This window comes from Rana temporaria, chromosome 10 (genome assembly GCF_905171775.1).
Source record: "Rana temporaria chromosome 10, aRanTem1.1, whole genome shotgun sequence".
Taxonomy (NCBI): Eukaryota; Metazoa; Chordata; class Amphibia; order Anura; family Ranidae; genus Rana; species Rana temporaria.
Window position 1 is genome coordinate 112,008,726 of NC_053498.1, and position 15,697 is coordinate 112,024,422.

At 44.5% G+C, this 15,697-nt stretch overlaps 1 protein-coding gene across 1 annotated transcript in view; it reads right to left on the minus strand.

Moving 5' to 3' along the window:
• Positions 1-5,905: 5,905 nt before the first annotated feature.
• LOC120915460 overlaps positions 5,906-15,697 on the minus strand; it is a 30,396-nt gene continuing 20,604 nt past the window's right edge. Inside the window, exons 4-6 of the mRNA XM_040325996.1 lie at positions 14,481-14,539; positions 8,407-8,535; positions 5,906-6,495 (exon numbers count right to left, since the gene is read on the minus strand). Of these exons, the coding sequence (XP_040181930.1) occupies positions 6,374-6,495; positions 8,407-8,535; positions 14,481-14,539 (310 nt within the window). The 3' untranslated portion in view covers positions 5,906-6,373. The remainder of the gene's footprint in view (positions 6,496-8,406; positions 8,536-14,480; positions 14,540-15,697) is intronic.

Genomic DNA, 15,697 nt, shown 5'->3' on the forward strand with positions numbered 1-15,697 from the left:
TATATATACACAGACACATACATTTAATATATATATATAAATAAATATTATATATATATATATATATATATATATATATATTAAATGTATATATATGTATATATATATATATATATATATATATATATATAAATAAAACACATATACACATGTACGTAAAGACGTAAAGGCAGCACGTCGTCTGCACTGCAGTTTAAAGGCCTACAGACATTTGAAGTTGCAGACAATACACCGCAGGGTCTACAGTTTCACTTTCTACGACGACAAAATTCATCATAAACTCTGCAGCTAAAAGATAGAAACTCCAGTGAAAAAACAGACAAAAGGCAATATCTAATATCTAAAAAAATATATAATAATAATAATAAAAAAAAATATTTATATATATTTTTTTTATTAGATATTGCCTTTTGTCTGTTTTGTCACTGGAGTTTCTATCTTTTAGCTGCGGAGTTTATGATGAATTTTGTCCTCGTAGAAAGTGAAACTGTAGACCCTGCGGTGTATTGTCTGCAACTTCAAATGTTTGTAGACCTTTAAACTGCAGTGCAGACGGCGAGCATCTTTTATGTACATGTGTTTCACTAAGTGGTTCAGAGTCTACCACATACTCTCTGTGTCTCTTAGAACCCTTTCACAATGGGGCCGCCTGTGCGTTAGCGGAAAAGCGTCCCTCGATTTAGCGCCGCTTTACTGATGTTTAAGTGACGCTTTTTCGCCGCTAGTGGGGCGTTTTTAACCCCAAAGTAGGGGTTAAAAATGCCCGTGTTGCAGCACTTCCAAATCACTTTTCAGACACTTTGGAAGCGCTGCCCATTAATTTTAATGGGCAGGGCGTTTTGGGAGCGCTGTATACAACTCTCCCCAACCATGCAAAGATGCTACCCACAGGACCTTTTTTAACGTCCCGAAATCTCACCGCTCAAGTGTGAAAGCACTTGGGCTTTCACATTTGGGCAGCATGGGAGGCAGTTTTCATGCACTTTTACTAGCACTAAAACACCTGAAGACTGCCTCAGTGTGAAAGGGGTCTTAGGATAAAAGGATTAGTAGGTGTACTACACCCAGCCTGTGATGAAAATTACGAGAAGGAAAAAATCTCCACTTTACGGACAAAACCACACAGGGGCGGTAACGCGTGCTAAGAGCTAAAAATGGGGGGAGATTCACAAAGAGATGCGATGGCGTATCTCCTGATACGCCGTCGTATCTCTGAGATCCGACGGTCGGATCTATGCGACTGATTCATAAGAATCAGTTACGCATAGATCTCCCTTCGATCCGACAGGTGTAAGTGACTTACACCGTCGGATCTAAGGCTGCAATCTCCCGCCGGCCGCTAGGTGGCGCTTCGTTTTTTTATGCGACGAATATGCAAATTCCGATTTCCGCCGATTCAGAAACGAACGCCCGACCGTCGCTTTTTTTTTCCGTCGTTTGCGTTCGGCTTTTTCTGGCGTATACTTACCCCTGCTATATGCGGCGTATCCAATGTTAAGTATGGCCGTCGTTCCCGCGCTGAGTTTTGAATTTTTACGTCGTTTGCGTAAGTCGGTCGCGAATACGGATGGCCGTAATTTACGTTCACGCCGAAAACAATGACGTCCTAGCAACGTCATTTGGAGCATGCGCACTAGGAAATTTCGCCAGCGGCGCATGCGCAGTTGAATCGGCGCGGGGACGTGCCTGATTTAAATTGTACACTCCCCCTAGCCGCGGAATTTGAATTCCGCCCGGGGAGTTACGATCCGTCGGTGCAAGTTTGGAGGTAAGTGCTTTATGAATACTGCACTAGCCTCGCAAAATTGCGCCGGCGGATCGTAAATCAGATCGATTACGCGGATCTAAAGATCCGCTAATCTATCTGAATCTACCCCAGGCAGTGCAAAATAAGTGCAAGAGTAGATTGGACAACAATGTACATATTTACAATGTATATTTTCCTTCTTTCCACTAGAATGGCACCTAAAGATCTTTGCTTAATATGATGAGCCAATTTTAATCTCTTGTAATACACATTTCATACTTTTCTAATAAATACTGAAGGTTACCTGCCCCAGGACAAGCATTCTGAGAAAACATTGCAATTTTCTCAATGACTGCAAAACATTCTCTTATTGGATGAGGTGGACAGGTGGTGTGGTGACATCACAATGGGAAATTTACCATGTTCACAAAACAACAGGGCAGCCAGAAAAGGACCCAGAAGCTAGTGCAGATCATTGTAGCCTACTACAATGATTTCCAGCTTCGAGGGGAATCCCACAGTTATGGTATATGCATAGTTACTGTTACTATGTACAAATATACCATACCTGGAATTCTTCATTTTCCTTTAAATAGCAACTTAAAAACTGCCCCTTGCGGTGTTTCCTTTCCATAAAAAATGTTGTATTTAATTGCAATGTGAACCTTCTTCAAAAAAACTATTTGACTACTCCAGGAAGTTTTCCTTAGGACAGCCCCCTTTCCTTGCACATCATCTCCCATTCTGGGAATGTCTAATTACTGTCTGTGTTCGCCCATCTCCTACACCCCTCCCCTTGCCTCCCTACATAACCTTGTGAAGAACAATATGTCCCTTGAGTGAGAACTCTGAGTCTGCTGGGGATACTGCTATCACATTCAGGATGGTGGCGCTCAGCAGCATACCATGGCTGGGGCCCCCTGGGGTATTGTGGAAGTTATCTAAAGATACATGTATGCATTTCTACATACTGCCTTTACTCCTACTGGCAGTCTACAACTTTAAACGTAAAGAACAATGATGTTATGTCTCTTTTCTTTTTGTTATTTATTATAAGCACTAAAATATTAATATTTTTAATTGTCATATGCCACCAGCAGGTGGAGCACTCAGCTCTTTTTCACATGTTTTCCAATGGTTCCAAAGCTAAAAAAACAAAGAAACAGTTGTTCATTGAGCTCAATATTAAACTTGAAGATGCAATCATAAAACAAATTAGAGAAGGGAGTATCTGAAAATAAACTATTGCTATTTTGTTAGGAATCCCCTAGTCCCCTTTAAGTATAAATAACAATTTAATAAAAAAGTTTCCTTTCAAAGTTATAGGTGTGTGTGAGGTTTCTGTTTTGTAGGGACCTTCAATATTGTGGCTTAATCCAGGCAAGGTTTGAAGGCCTACTGTGTCTTTACTGGTGACTGGTTCCCCAACAGTAAGATTTCCATGGCATGGCCATGAATAACAGACCTTATATTTCAGCCAGGGGCGGACTGACCATTTGTTCACTCGGGCACTGCCCGAGGGCCGCATGCCACTAGGGGGCCCCATCAGGGTTGCCAGCCTCAGTAAAACCAGAGACAGTATGTAAAAATGTGTGTTTTTTTTATACATCTGTCCCTGAAATGTCCCTTACCGAAATCCTTTTGGTCTAAAAATCCCAAGATTATAGCTGCCCCTCCTCTCCAGTACCTTTTCAGTGTGTGTATATGTATTCTGTGTGTATGTATACTGTGTGGCCCCATAATCTATTGCCTGGGGGCCCCATAATATCCTATTGCCTGGGGGCCCCATAATATCCTATTGCCTGGGGGCCCCATAATATCCTATTGCCTGGGGGCCCCATGAGTTATCAGTCCGCCTCTGGTTTCAGCTAAGCCACCACATATTCCTGCAAGGAACAATAAAGGGTGCAGGACACAGAAATGCATTGCCATACAACAATTACTGACTACTGCTGTGGCTTCTATGACCACTTGTTTGACTAATAATGCCATTTTACCCAGTCCCTGAAATCTTAATGGAGGATCTGACATGCTGAACTCTGGCCTTATAAAAAATTGCTAATTAATATAGCTCTGTAAGCATGAATATATCCTTAAAGTGGATTGAAACCCAATTCATGGAATTTGAACTGGGCACATACAGTATATCTACAGTATGTTGTTATCTCTCTTTAAAGAGCCAAGTCCCATAGCTCTCTCCTGACCAGTTCCTCTGTTATGAGCTAGTTAACCCTTGACAAATTCTCGGACACATCAGATAAAAGCAACCTGAAAGTTGCTATAAATAGATTAGCAGGCAACAGGCCCTGTTACAAAACAGCTCTGAGAGTCCCTGCCTATGATGAGAGGGGGTGTGTGTCTTTCCTCCAATCAGCAATTTTAGCTATCTTGGCTGGATGTCCAGACATCACACTCTGTGTTAAACAGGAAGGGACAATTTCCTAACACAAAACAGTATATAAATGTGAAGACAGCAGATATTGATGTAAAACTTATGTAGGGAGATTTGTTTCATCCCTGTGTATCATCTGAGGCTGTTCACTTCACTGGGTGTATGAAGGATTTACATCTACTTTAAAGCCTAACTCCATGTTTACTGTGCTATTTAATAGTTTGTTGGCCCAAAGGAACTATTACCTTCACTACCTGGTGCGCTTACTAGAAGCGCTATATAACCTAGATTTGGCATCAGCTACATACAGTATATAGTGCTGTTTTGCAGCAGTGGGATGGAGACTTCCCATCCCACTCCTGCTATAAAATTGAGTCTGTATGAGCTCTGCTTAGCCATTCACAGGAAGCCTTGCATTCTAGGAATGAATACAAAGCATCCTCTGATTGACTGAGGTGGCAAGGTGGGCTGGTGACATCACAATATTTGCCTTAACCAATCAATTAAAACGTTCTATTCATTCATAGATTGAATGGCCCAAACAAACAATTTAAAGGCACAATGAACACAAATAGGTAGATTCAGAAAGAGTTAGGCCGGCTTATCAGTAGACCTAACTCAGAATCTAAGCCGACCTATGTTTAAGCATATGCTCAAACAGAGATACGCTTAAACATATCTAAGATACGACGGCTTGCGCCGTCCTATCTTAGATTGCAATATTTTGGATGGCCGTCGGCGTAGAATATGTAAATGAGGGGATACGCCGATTCACGAACGTACGCCAGGCCGACGCAGTACTTTTACGCCATTTACGTAAGAGATAGGCCGCGTAAAGTTAGAGCTAGGCCCTAGTGGAATAGTAATGTCAAGTATGGCCGCCGTTCCCGCCGCGAAATTCGAATTTTTTACGTTGTTTGCGTAAGTCGTCCGCGAATCGGGATTTACGTCGTTTACGTCCACGTCGAAATCAATAGGCCCGTACGGCGTACTTAGCCGCAATGTGCACTGGGGAATGTAGGCGCCCGGCGCATGCGCAGTAGCCAAAAAACGTCAAAAACGTGAGGTCAAGCCTCATTACCATTAAACACGCCCCCCTCCAACCCATTTGAAATAGGCCCCCTTACGCCCGCCGCGTTTACACTACGCTGCCCTAAGTAAGGAGGTAAGTGCTTTGAGAATCATGTACTTGCCTCTCTTACTTAAGGCGGCGTAGTGTAAACACGCTAGGCTACGCCGTCTTAAAATTGCGCGCCCGTACCTGAATCTACCCAAAAGTTAAGCTTTAATGTGTTTTTACTTAATGCAAGCAATTGAATAGGAATCCATATTAGCCTCTTGCAGTCCATGCATGAAGAAGCAGAACAAGGAGCCAGTCAAGCCTCGGACACACGATCAGTCCATCCGATGAGAACGGTCTGAAGGACCGTTGTCATTGGTTAACCGATGAAGCTGACTGATGGTCCGTCACGCCTACACACCATAGGTTAAATAACCGATCGTGTCAGAACGCGGTGACGTAAAACACAGCGACGTGCTGAAAAAAAACGAAGTTCAATGCTTCCAAGCATGCTTCGACTTGATTCTGAGCATGCGTGGATTTTTAACCGATGGTCGTGCCTACTAACGATCGGTTTTGACCTCTCGGTTAGGATTCCATCGGTTAAATTTAAAGCAAGTTTCCTTTTTTTAACCGATGGTTAAATAACCTATGGGGCCTACACACGATCGGTTTTGACCGATGAAAATGGTCCATCAGACCGTTGTCCTCTGGTTAACCTATCGTGTGTACGAGGCCTCAGTTGAGCTGTAGTGCAAAGAGAATGCTAATTGGGGAAGAGAGCAGAGTGACAGATGAGCTTATAAATGTGCTGCTTTTCCTTTCACTGTCCAGTCGCAGAGTAGGTAGGAGACCTGGTGTGCTACTTAACTGCAGCAGAGAAAATCACGTCTCTTGTCCTGCAAGGCTGTACTATGTACCAGAGCTGTATACATTTTGGGACTGGATGGGCAGAAATACAAATCCTTAAGCAGGAAAAACAACCCCTTTATATGTATTTAGCGGTTTGCTAGGGGTTCAGCTTTAAGTAAAAGCTCTGATGAAATGCACATTATAAATATCAATGATCATAAATTATGGCTACTATAAATGATATCATGTCAGTGCATCCCAGAGTCAACTGATAGCCAAGGAAAGTCTTCATTTACTGTGATTGGTCAGCCTGAAGAGCAATTTAAAAAGCTGCCGTCTTCAGCGCTCCATCTCCATGCTCTTCTTCTGGATACTGATAGCTCCACGTGTCTCCATCTTCTTTTATGTTTATTGGAACAATCGTATGCTGTTGGATAAGATCTCCTGCAAAAATCAACATTTATTATTTGTACACTGAAAATAAAGAGACAGTACTATTTGTGATACAGGATTTTCAGAACAGACACTGGCCCGGATTCAGAGAGCAATTGCGCCTGCGTAACCATAGTTATGAATGGGGCTGGCCGTAAGTTACGCTCACGCCGAAAGCATTGACGATTTGCCGACGTCATTTGGAGCATGCGCACTGGGATACGTCCACGGACGGTGCATGCGCCGTTCGATCGAAACATAAAACACGCCCACAGCTTCAACATTTGAATTAGGCAGGCTTACGCCGGCCCTAATACGCTACGCTGCCGTAACTTCGGGCGCAAAATCTTTGAGAATACCATACTCGCCTCTCAAAGTTACGGCGGCGCATCGTATAGGAGATACGCTACGCCCGCCTAAAGGTATGTGAATCTAGCCCATAATAGTTAACTGATTCCTTTTAAAAATGAATAAAAATAGATAAAAATCATATCATGATATCATGTACCTACAGTTTCAGTTTCGTTTTTGCATGCTGTTTCCTGCTCTGTGATGAACAGAGACACAGAGCCAATACAGGGCAGTGATGGTTTTTAAAATTAAACTGATTGGTGTTGAGGGGTTTTAGACACACAGTAATCGCACCTCCTTGATTAGTGACCACAGAGAGAAAGCTCCCATGACTTTTTTCATCAGGAAACAGACAACCAGGAAGTGTTCAGAACAGAGAAGGATCAGAGCAAAAATGAACAATGAGGACATGAAACCAGGACTGCAGTAAGGTAAAGGAAGCTATTTAGCTAAAAAAAAAAAAAAATCCTTTAGTGACCCTTTAAATAGCTTTGCTAAATTAAAATGATTATTGTGTCTTACTACAATTGCTTTCACCAATGTTCTTGTGTCAAGTCCGAGCTATTTCAAGTGATTGTAAAGGCAGAAGGTTTTCTATCTTCATGCATTCTATACATCAATGGCGACAATTGATGGCACAGTGGCATCAATTGTCGCCACTGTGCCATGCCAAACGCAGCCACTGTGCGCCGTCTTAAGTCCTAATCTGGGCCGTCGTATCTATGCGACTGATTCTTAGAATCAGTTACGCATAGATATCCAATAGATCCGACAGGCGTAAGGCTCTTACGCTGTCAGATCTAAAATGCATTTTTTTTTTTTAGCCGCTAGGTGTCGCCTCCGTCGTTTTCCCCGTTGAGTATGCAAATTAGCTAGATACGCGAATTCCCGAATGTACGCGCGGTCGACGCAGTGAAGTTACAACGTTTACGTAAGGTTTGCGCGACGTAAGGTTGCCCTTGCTATATAAGGGACAAACAATGTTAAGTATGGCAGTTGTTCCCGCGTCGAAATTTAAACATTACGTCGCTTGCGTAAGTCGTCCGTGAATGGGGCTGGACGCCATTTACGTTCACGTCGAAACCAATGACGTCCTTGCGACATCATTTAGCGCAATGCACGTCGGGAAATTTTAGGGATGGCGCATGCGCATTACGTTCAGTGCGGGAACACGCTTAATTTAAATGCGATACGCCCCCTACCCGGCTCATTTGATTAGGCGGGCTTGTGCTGCGTGATTTACACTACGCTGCCGCAACTTTACAGGCAAGTGCTTTGTGAATCAAGCACTTGCCTGTAAAACTTGCGGCGGCGTAACATAAATTACATACGTTACGCCGCCGCAGAGATGCGGCGATCTGCGAGAATCTGGCCCATAGGCTGTGCAATCAAGACAATTGATTGAGGTTTAGGCACATTATGGTACGTTAAGCTCTTTTTACATTAAACTGTTCTAGTAACCGCTGGAGGAACCCTGCGGTTCCATTGAACCCTGGTTGAGAAACCCTGCCCTAACATATTTAGTGTTGCTTCAAGTGATCTGAGGATGCTATTTGCCTTTGTGATACTGACCTTCCATTTTTAAAGATTTGGCCATTTTTATTTTGTGTATGAGGAGGTGGATGACTACTGTAATTAACAATAAAAAAACTCCCACAAAAACACACATGAAAATCCACGTATTATTGTTGTTGTCGGGTACTGAAAAAGAAAGAAAAAAAGCATTAGTTTTCATGACAAAAAAAAATTAAAATAAATAAAGAATACAAATAAGGGGAAATCCTTGAACGAGGAATCCAGGGACAACTAGCCAAGAAGAGAATTCCCTACATTTGGGAGATATCCACTATCTTCCTGTTGTGTTTCTGACACATAAAATGAAGTATCTTTAATAGTACACAAACAGCAAACAGAAAACCCCCCAAAAAAACAACTTGGCAGGAGTTTTATCTATTCCTCCTTCCTGATCAGCACATTTCCCTCTTGCAGAACGGCGGTCTGCCTTCTTTACATACCGTCGTCTGCATTTCTCCCGAACGATCAGCAGGTCCCGGCGGACACGATGTGTCCAATCACAGCGGGAGCAGGTTGCAAATGCTCCGATGCTTGGTCCGATACCTCAGCAGTCAGAGGTGATCAGTGGGGGGAGTTACAAGCACCGATCTCCTGTATAGATTTCAATAAAGCAGCTGGCAGCCGCTTCTCCTCCTCTCCCTCCCGCAGATTTCGGCTGCTTTATTGAAATCTATACAGGGGATCGGTGCTTGTAACTGCTCAAACCACCACACTGATCACCCCTGACTGTCCCCGTATCCTCCTCCAGTCCCCCTCTGTGTCCCCTTCTGTGCTCCCCCATGCTACTGCGGTTCCCCTCTGTGCTCCTGTCCCACTCCGTGTGCTCTGCTCCTGTCTCCTTCTGTGCTCTGCTCCTGTCCCCCTCTGTGCTCCGCTCCTGCCCCCTCCGTGCTTCACTCCGGTCCCCCTCCGTCTCCTCCTCCGCGCCCTTTGTCCTCAATCTGTCATTTACTGACACCTTTCTCTTGCGAATAAACAGAGTCAGTGATCATTGACTGTCCATTCATAACTGAGCATCATAAACTGTGTTTATGATGCTCCAGTTTATGAATGGAGAGGAGCCACTGCCTCCTGTCCATTCATCTCCAGTGCAGCTGAGGCTGCAGAGAAAGGGACTGGGGAGTCTGTGTCCTCAGTGCCTTTCCCTGTCCCAAAAAGGAGATGTCAGGGGTCTGTTAAGACCCCTGATATCTCACCAAAGCCCCTCAACAGGGCTGATAAAAAAAAAAAAGAATTGGAATAAATAAATATTTAAAAGGTTAAATTGTAAAAATAATAATAATAATAATAATAAAAAAAAAACATTGACACTGGCATCGTCCACCCCCCTCCCCAAAAAAACAAAAAAACAAACAAGAAAGCATTGTAGAAAAAAAAAATACTGACAGTCCATGCGTCATCAGTGCTGCATATTAGTGGCACTGTCACATGACATTAAAAAAGTATCGGTAATTGGTATCGGCGAGTACGTGAAAAAAAGTATCTGTACTCGGTCTTAAAGAATGGTATCGGTGCAACCCTAATTTTAAGTCAACACGTGTGCACAGGTTTGCATTGTTTTGAATGGTGCTAGTTTACATCTGTGCAATGCATTGATGTACGTTGTCTGTTTTTTCATAAATCAACACATATTATGGGACTTTTTGATGACAATGCTAGTACATGAGAACATTTTTTTTATCATGCATGCAGACACAGGAAAAATTGAACGTCACTGGATACAGATAAAAATGTGAAAAAAAATATTTTCCAGTCACACGCAACATCAAAACATATGCCAGATCCTCCCACCTTTCACACACTCTTAAAACATATCAGGACATGGCCCAGAAAGCAAAGGAAGGAAAGATTTTTTTTTTTGGTGAATACAATTTGTATATTTTCAAGTGTGTCTTACATGCAGCTAGTAAAGGTTCAGGAAGTAGGGTGCAAGCTTGTACAAACCACTTTAGGACTGTCCAGATAGACCGGAAAATATCATTTTAACTTCAGGTTACCACAAAAAAATAATTGACAAGTCATTTTCCTCTCTCTCTCTTATTCTCGGTATACAGATACATTGTTCAGATTCTGATGGAATGTAAATTCACCAATGTTCCAAGCCACTTTCAGCTTGTATTGCAGTGGGTGCTCAAAAGGCTCATCCGCACCCACCAAGTACAATAGCACAGGAGAGAAAAAATCAAAAGCAAGTTGCACATTTTTTTGTGCTGGTTAGTTTATTGTCGGTTGCCCACTAGTAACTTTTCAGTTTTTGTATATCAAGCTTTTAAAGACTTCACCCCTCTTACTTCCGGGGCGTGTGACTCCGGGCTCTGTGACTGGCCGGAGTCATGTGACGTCATTCATGAGCGCGGGAGCCAAGATAGTAACGGCCTTTCTAAATCCGGCGCATGCGCAGAAGAATTCGCCCTATGGCAATTTGCAAATATCTCCTAGACCGTGCAGGTCTGGGAGATATTTCAAGCACCTACAGGTAAGCCTTAATCTAGGCTTACCTGTAGGTTAAAGTGGTTGTACAGGGTTTACAACCACTTTAAGGGCATTTTCACACTGGGACATTGGCAATAAAGCACTGCTAATTTTAGCAGCGCTTTACCCTTGGTTTAGTGGCGCTTTTTGGCCGCTAGCGGGCAAAAAAGGTTTAAAAGCGCCCGCAAAGCACCTCTCTCAAGGTGCTTTCCAGGCACTGCCCATTGATTTCAATGGGCAGGAGCAGTGTATACACCGCTCCTAAAGCCCTGCAAAGATGCCGCTTGAAGGCTTTTTTTTTATGTCCCTCAAGCTTTCACAGTGAAGTGACAGGAGAGGCACTTTACAGGCGCTTTGCAGTCGCAATTATTAGCGCTATAACGCCTCTAAAGCGACTCAGTGTGAAAGTGGCCTTAGTGATACTTTGTAGTTTTCCCTTCGCTCCTCCCCCAGCAGCTGTAAAAATGATTATGTAAGAAGGTGAGAGTGGATAAGCTGGGCCAACACAGATAGTAATTAGACACTCCCAGAAAAAAAAGGGCTCAGACATGCAAGGAGGGAGGTGATTGTACAAGGGAATTACCTCTTCCCGGAGTAGTCACATATTCTAGAATGTTCAAAGGCTCAAAGCAAATTAATAGGAAATAATTTATGGAACGGAAAAACAGTGCAGGTAGGATTTTTTTTTTACTTTTACCTGCAGTTTTTCTTTTTACGTTGGTGACAGAGTCTCTTTAAATGGAAAACCAAACCAAGCTTTACAATAACTGCTCTTGTGTAAAGTCACTGCAAAAAAAAATGCAGATAAGGACAGAATTGTCATCATCATGGACAGTATAATGTGTGCAGATATTTAAAAAGATTTTGAGAAAGGAGTTTAGCAATAAAGCTGAATTCCCGGTATATTTTGTATTAAATAGTTACAATTAGGGTTGTCCCGATACCACTTTTTGAGACCAAATACAACTACCAATACTTTTTTTCAAGTACTCGCCGATACCGAATACCGATACTTTTTATCTTTTTTATGAGGTCTGTTGGAGGGCTTTGGTGAGATATCAGGGGTCTTAACAGACCCCTGACATCTCCCCTTTGAGACAGAGAAAGGGACTAAGGACACAGATTCCCCAGTCCCTTTCTCTGCAGCCTCAGCTAAAATGAATGGAGAGAAGCTCCTCTCCATTCATAAACTGAAGCATCGTAAACACAGGTTACGATGCTTAGTTATGTGAGTGGACAGAGTCAGTGATCACTGACTCTGTTCATTCTGAAAAGGTAAGAGCCGGATTTAGCGGCTCCTACCTCCGCTCTCCATCCTGACAAATTGAGGGGAAGAGCAGCACGGAGGGGGGAGAGCTACACGGAGGGGGGAGAGCAGCATGGAGGGGAAGAGCTGCACGGAGGGGGAGAGCTGCACGGGTCACGGAGGGGGAGAGCTAAACGGAGGGGGAGAGCTGCACGGGTCACAGAGGGGGAGAGCTGCACGGATCACGGAGGGGGAGAGCTACACGGAGGAGTATAGCTCCATAGATAACGGAAGGGGAGAGCTGCACGGATCACGGAGGGGGAGAGCTGCACGGATCACGGAGGGGGAGAGCTGCACGGATCACGGAGGGGGAGAGCTGCACGGATCACGGAGGGGGAGAGCTGCATGGAGGGGGAGAGCTGCACGGATCACGGAGGGGGGGGGGGGAGCTGCACGGATCACGGAGGGGGGGAGCTGCCACAGAGGGTGGAGAGTTGCACGGAGGGGGAGAGCTATACGGAGGGGGAGAGCTGCACGGAGGGGGAGAGCTGCACGGATCACGGAGGGGGGAGCTGCACGGATCACGTAGGGGGGGGGGGGAGCTGCCACAGAGTGTGGAGAGCTGCATGGAGGGGGAGAGCTACACGGAGGGGGAGAGCTACAAGGAGGGGCGAGAGCTACACAGAGGTTGGAGAGCTGCACGGATGACGGAGGGGGAGAGCTGCACGGATCACGGAGGGGGGGAGCTGCACAGATCACGGAGGGGGGGGGAGCTGCCACAGAGGGTGGAGATCTGCATGGAGGGGGAGAGCTACACAGAGGGTTAGAGCTACATTGAGGGGGGAGAGCTACACGGAGGTGGGAGAGCTGCACGGATCACAGAGAGGGAGAGCTGCATGGAGCACAGAGGGGGAGAGCTACATGGAGGGGGAGAGCTGCACGGAGCGGGACAGCACGGGGACAGTCAGCTGTGATCGGTGCGGCTTTGGGGGAAGTTACAAGCACCGATCACCGCTGTATAACTTTCACTAAAACAGCTGAAAAGAGGGCAGATCAGTGCTTGTAACTCCCCTGCCGCACCGATCACCCCTGACTGCCCAAGTATCGGGTGAAGCATCGGAGCATTCCCCCCGAGTTCAAGTACTTGTGGAAATGCTCGGTATCGGTACCGAAACCGATACTAGTATCGGTATCGGGACATCCCTAGTTACAATGGTCAAGTTTGAACTGATGAGTATGCATATTTCATACCTGTGGGACCGATGTGGAAGCAAAGGAACACTGCGGTAGCCGCCACTACTAAAGTGATCTTCGTGGTCTTCCTAGGTCCCATACTGAAGCATTTTATGATTGGAAGACGTGAAGAGGTGAAGTGGTGACATCATGATCTCCACCCCATCCAACCAGAGAATTCTTTGCATTAATTGAAAAAATCCATGGTGGCTGAGCTGAGCAAGTGATCCCTGTTCATATGCACAGTGATCACTGTGGTAGTACTATAGTAACTCTCAAGTCCCACAAATATGGAATTTGCATACTTACGGTACATTTGTCCAACTATGCAATTGGGCCAACCATGCAATACCTTGATTTCAGTTTTAAAATGTGTAACAGTACAAGGCTTTGTCACTGTGAGAATATAGGAAAATGTGACACAGGATTTTCATTTAGGATAAATGTGACAATCCAGACTTGTGTTTCTGGGCAGAGAAAGCTGTGTATTTGGCTTTCTACAGATTCTGTATTCCTGGGTCGGACCATTCAATCCTGTGTCTGGGTTTTGCTAGATGCCTGCAACCTGGCTGAGTACACTGGTATGTGGGGTCTTTATATACTCAGGACCGAGGATAGCTCAGAGCTCCCAGTTTGGAGACTACCAGTGGGGGAGGCGGAAGATTATGTCGAGGAGCCAGAGGGCCCAGCCGGAAGCCAAGAAACAGAGTTCCCAGTTTCGGGAGTCAGGTTGTCTCCTATTGGGGTGTCAGGAGAACCCCAATCCATAGGCCAGAGATGGGCCGTCCAGCAGGGTGCTGTGGCTAAAGAGCCAAGTGTCCAAGAGAGTTGGTAAGAGGTACAGCGTGGTACTGAAGTTGAAGCTGAGTGAGCTGATGAGCCAGGTGGCTAGGCATTTCCCAGTGTTTGTATTCTGCTGAAGCTGTAGAAGATCCTCATTTGTGAATTTGGGAAGTCAATTGTTTGTGAACTCTTGCTTTCTTTTAAATAAAAGTCTCAAGCCCTTGAAAATAGTTCCTGTCTGTCGTGGACTTACTGTGAATCTACCACGAGAGCTAACTACCTCTTGTCACAAATGTTTTTTGTGGGAAAAAGTCATATAGATAAATAATGTACTTACTGTTGCTTCCAGTAGTGCTTCCAGTAGAAGGGTTTTTGGTAGTGGGGGAAGTACGAGGCCTATGAATATAAAGCAAAATGTAAATCATATGAACAAAATTCTTAAGAACGTGGACCTCCATATATCATGTTAAAGCGGACCTCTTCCCCCCAAAAGAATTACCAGTGTTGGGTACAACTCTGAATGCTAGCATAAAAAAAAAAAATTCTACAGTATGGTAAACAAAAAGCATTTGACCGCTACTTACAATTAATTGCATTACACTTCCTGGTCTTTTCAGGGTTTGACAAATTTGCTTGGAATCTAGGAGCCAGCTAAAAAATTTAGGAGCCAGATACACACCCTCTTCCCACCGAGCTTGCGCGCAGAAGCGAACGCATACAGTACCTGAGTAGCGACGGAATATGAAAGCGGTTCAAACCACACATGCAAGGTATCGCCACGATTGGTAGAGCGAGATAAATAATTCTAGCCCTAGACCTCCTTTGTAACTCAAAACACGCAACCTGTAGAATTTTTTAAATGTTGCCTATGGAGATTTTAAAGGGTAAAAGTTTGTCGCCATTCCACAAGCGGACGCAATTGTTAAGCCCGACATGTTGGGTATAAATTTCATCGGCGTAACATTATCTTTTACAATATAAAAAAAAATTGGGCTAACTTTACTGTTGTCTTATTTTTTTATTAAAAAGGTGTATTTTTCCCAAAAAAGTGCGCTTGTAAGACCGCTGCGCAAATACGGTGTGACAGAAAGTATTGCGACTGCAATGAAACGACTGCCATTTTATTCTCTAGGGTGTTAGAATAAAAAATATATATATAATGTTTGGGGGTTCTAATTAGAGGGAAGGAGATGGCAGTGAAAACACTGGCGCCAGATCCTGTGTCTCCGTGCGCCCCCAACTCCCCCGCTGCATGATCGCGTTGGGCCGCGTAGGCCGGTAATTGAGGCCGCGGCTTTGCGGCCTTCTACAGGCCTATGCTTCCTTCCCCAGGCGCTAATTTTAGTCGCAATTGCGATCTGGCGCCCGGATTTTGTCCAGCCCTGCTTTAGATGTATTGGTGGTATGACCAGGACCTCACAGATGCAGTTTGGGAAGACTACTCTACCCAGTGCCTTACTGGGAAATCACGAATCGATCACGATTAGATGTTGCAAGTTACCTTTTTCTCTCTATCCAGATGGCACACATAGGCATCGGGGTGGCATAGAGCTC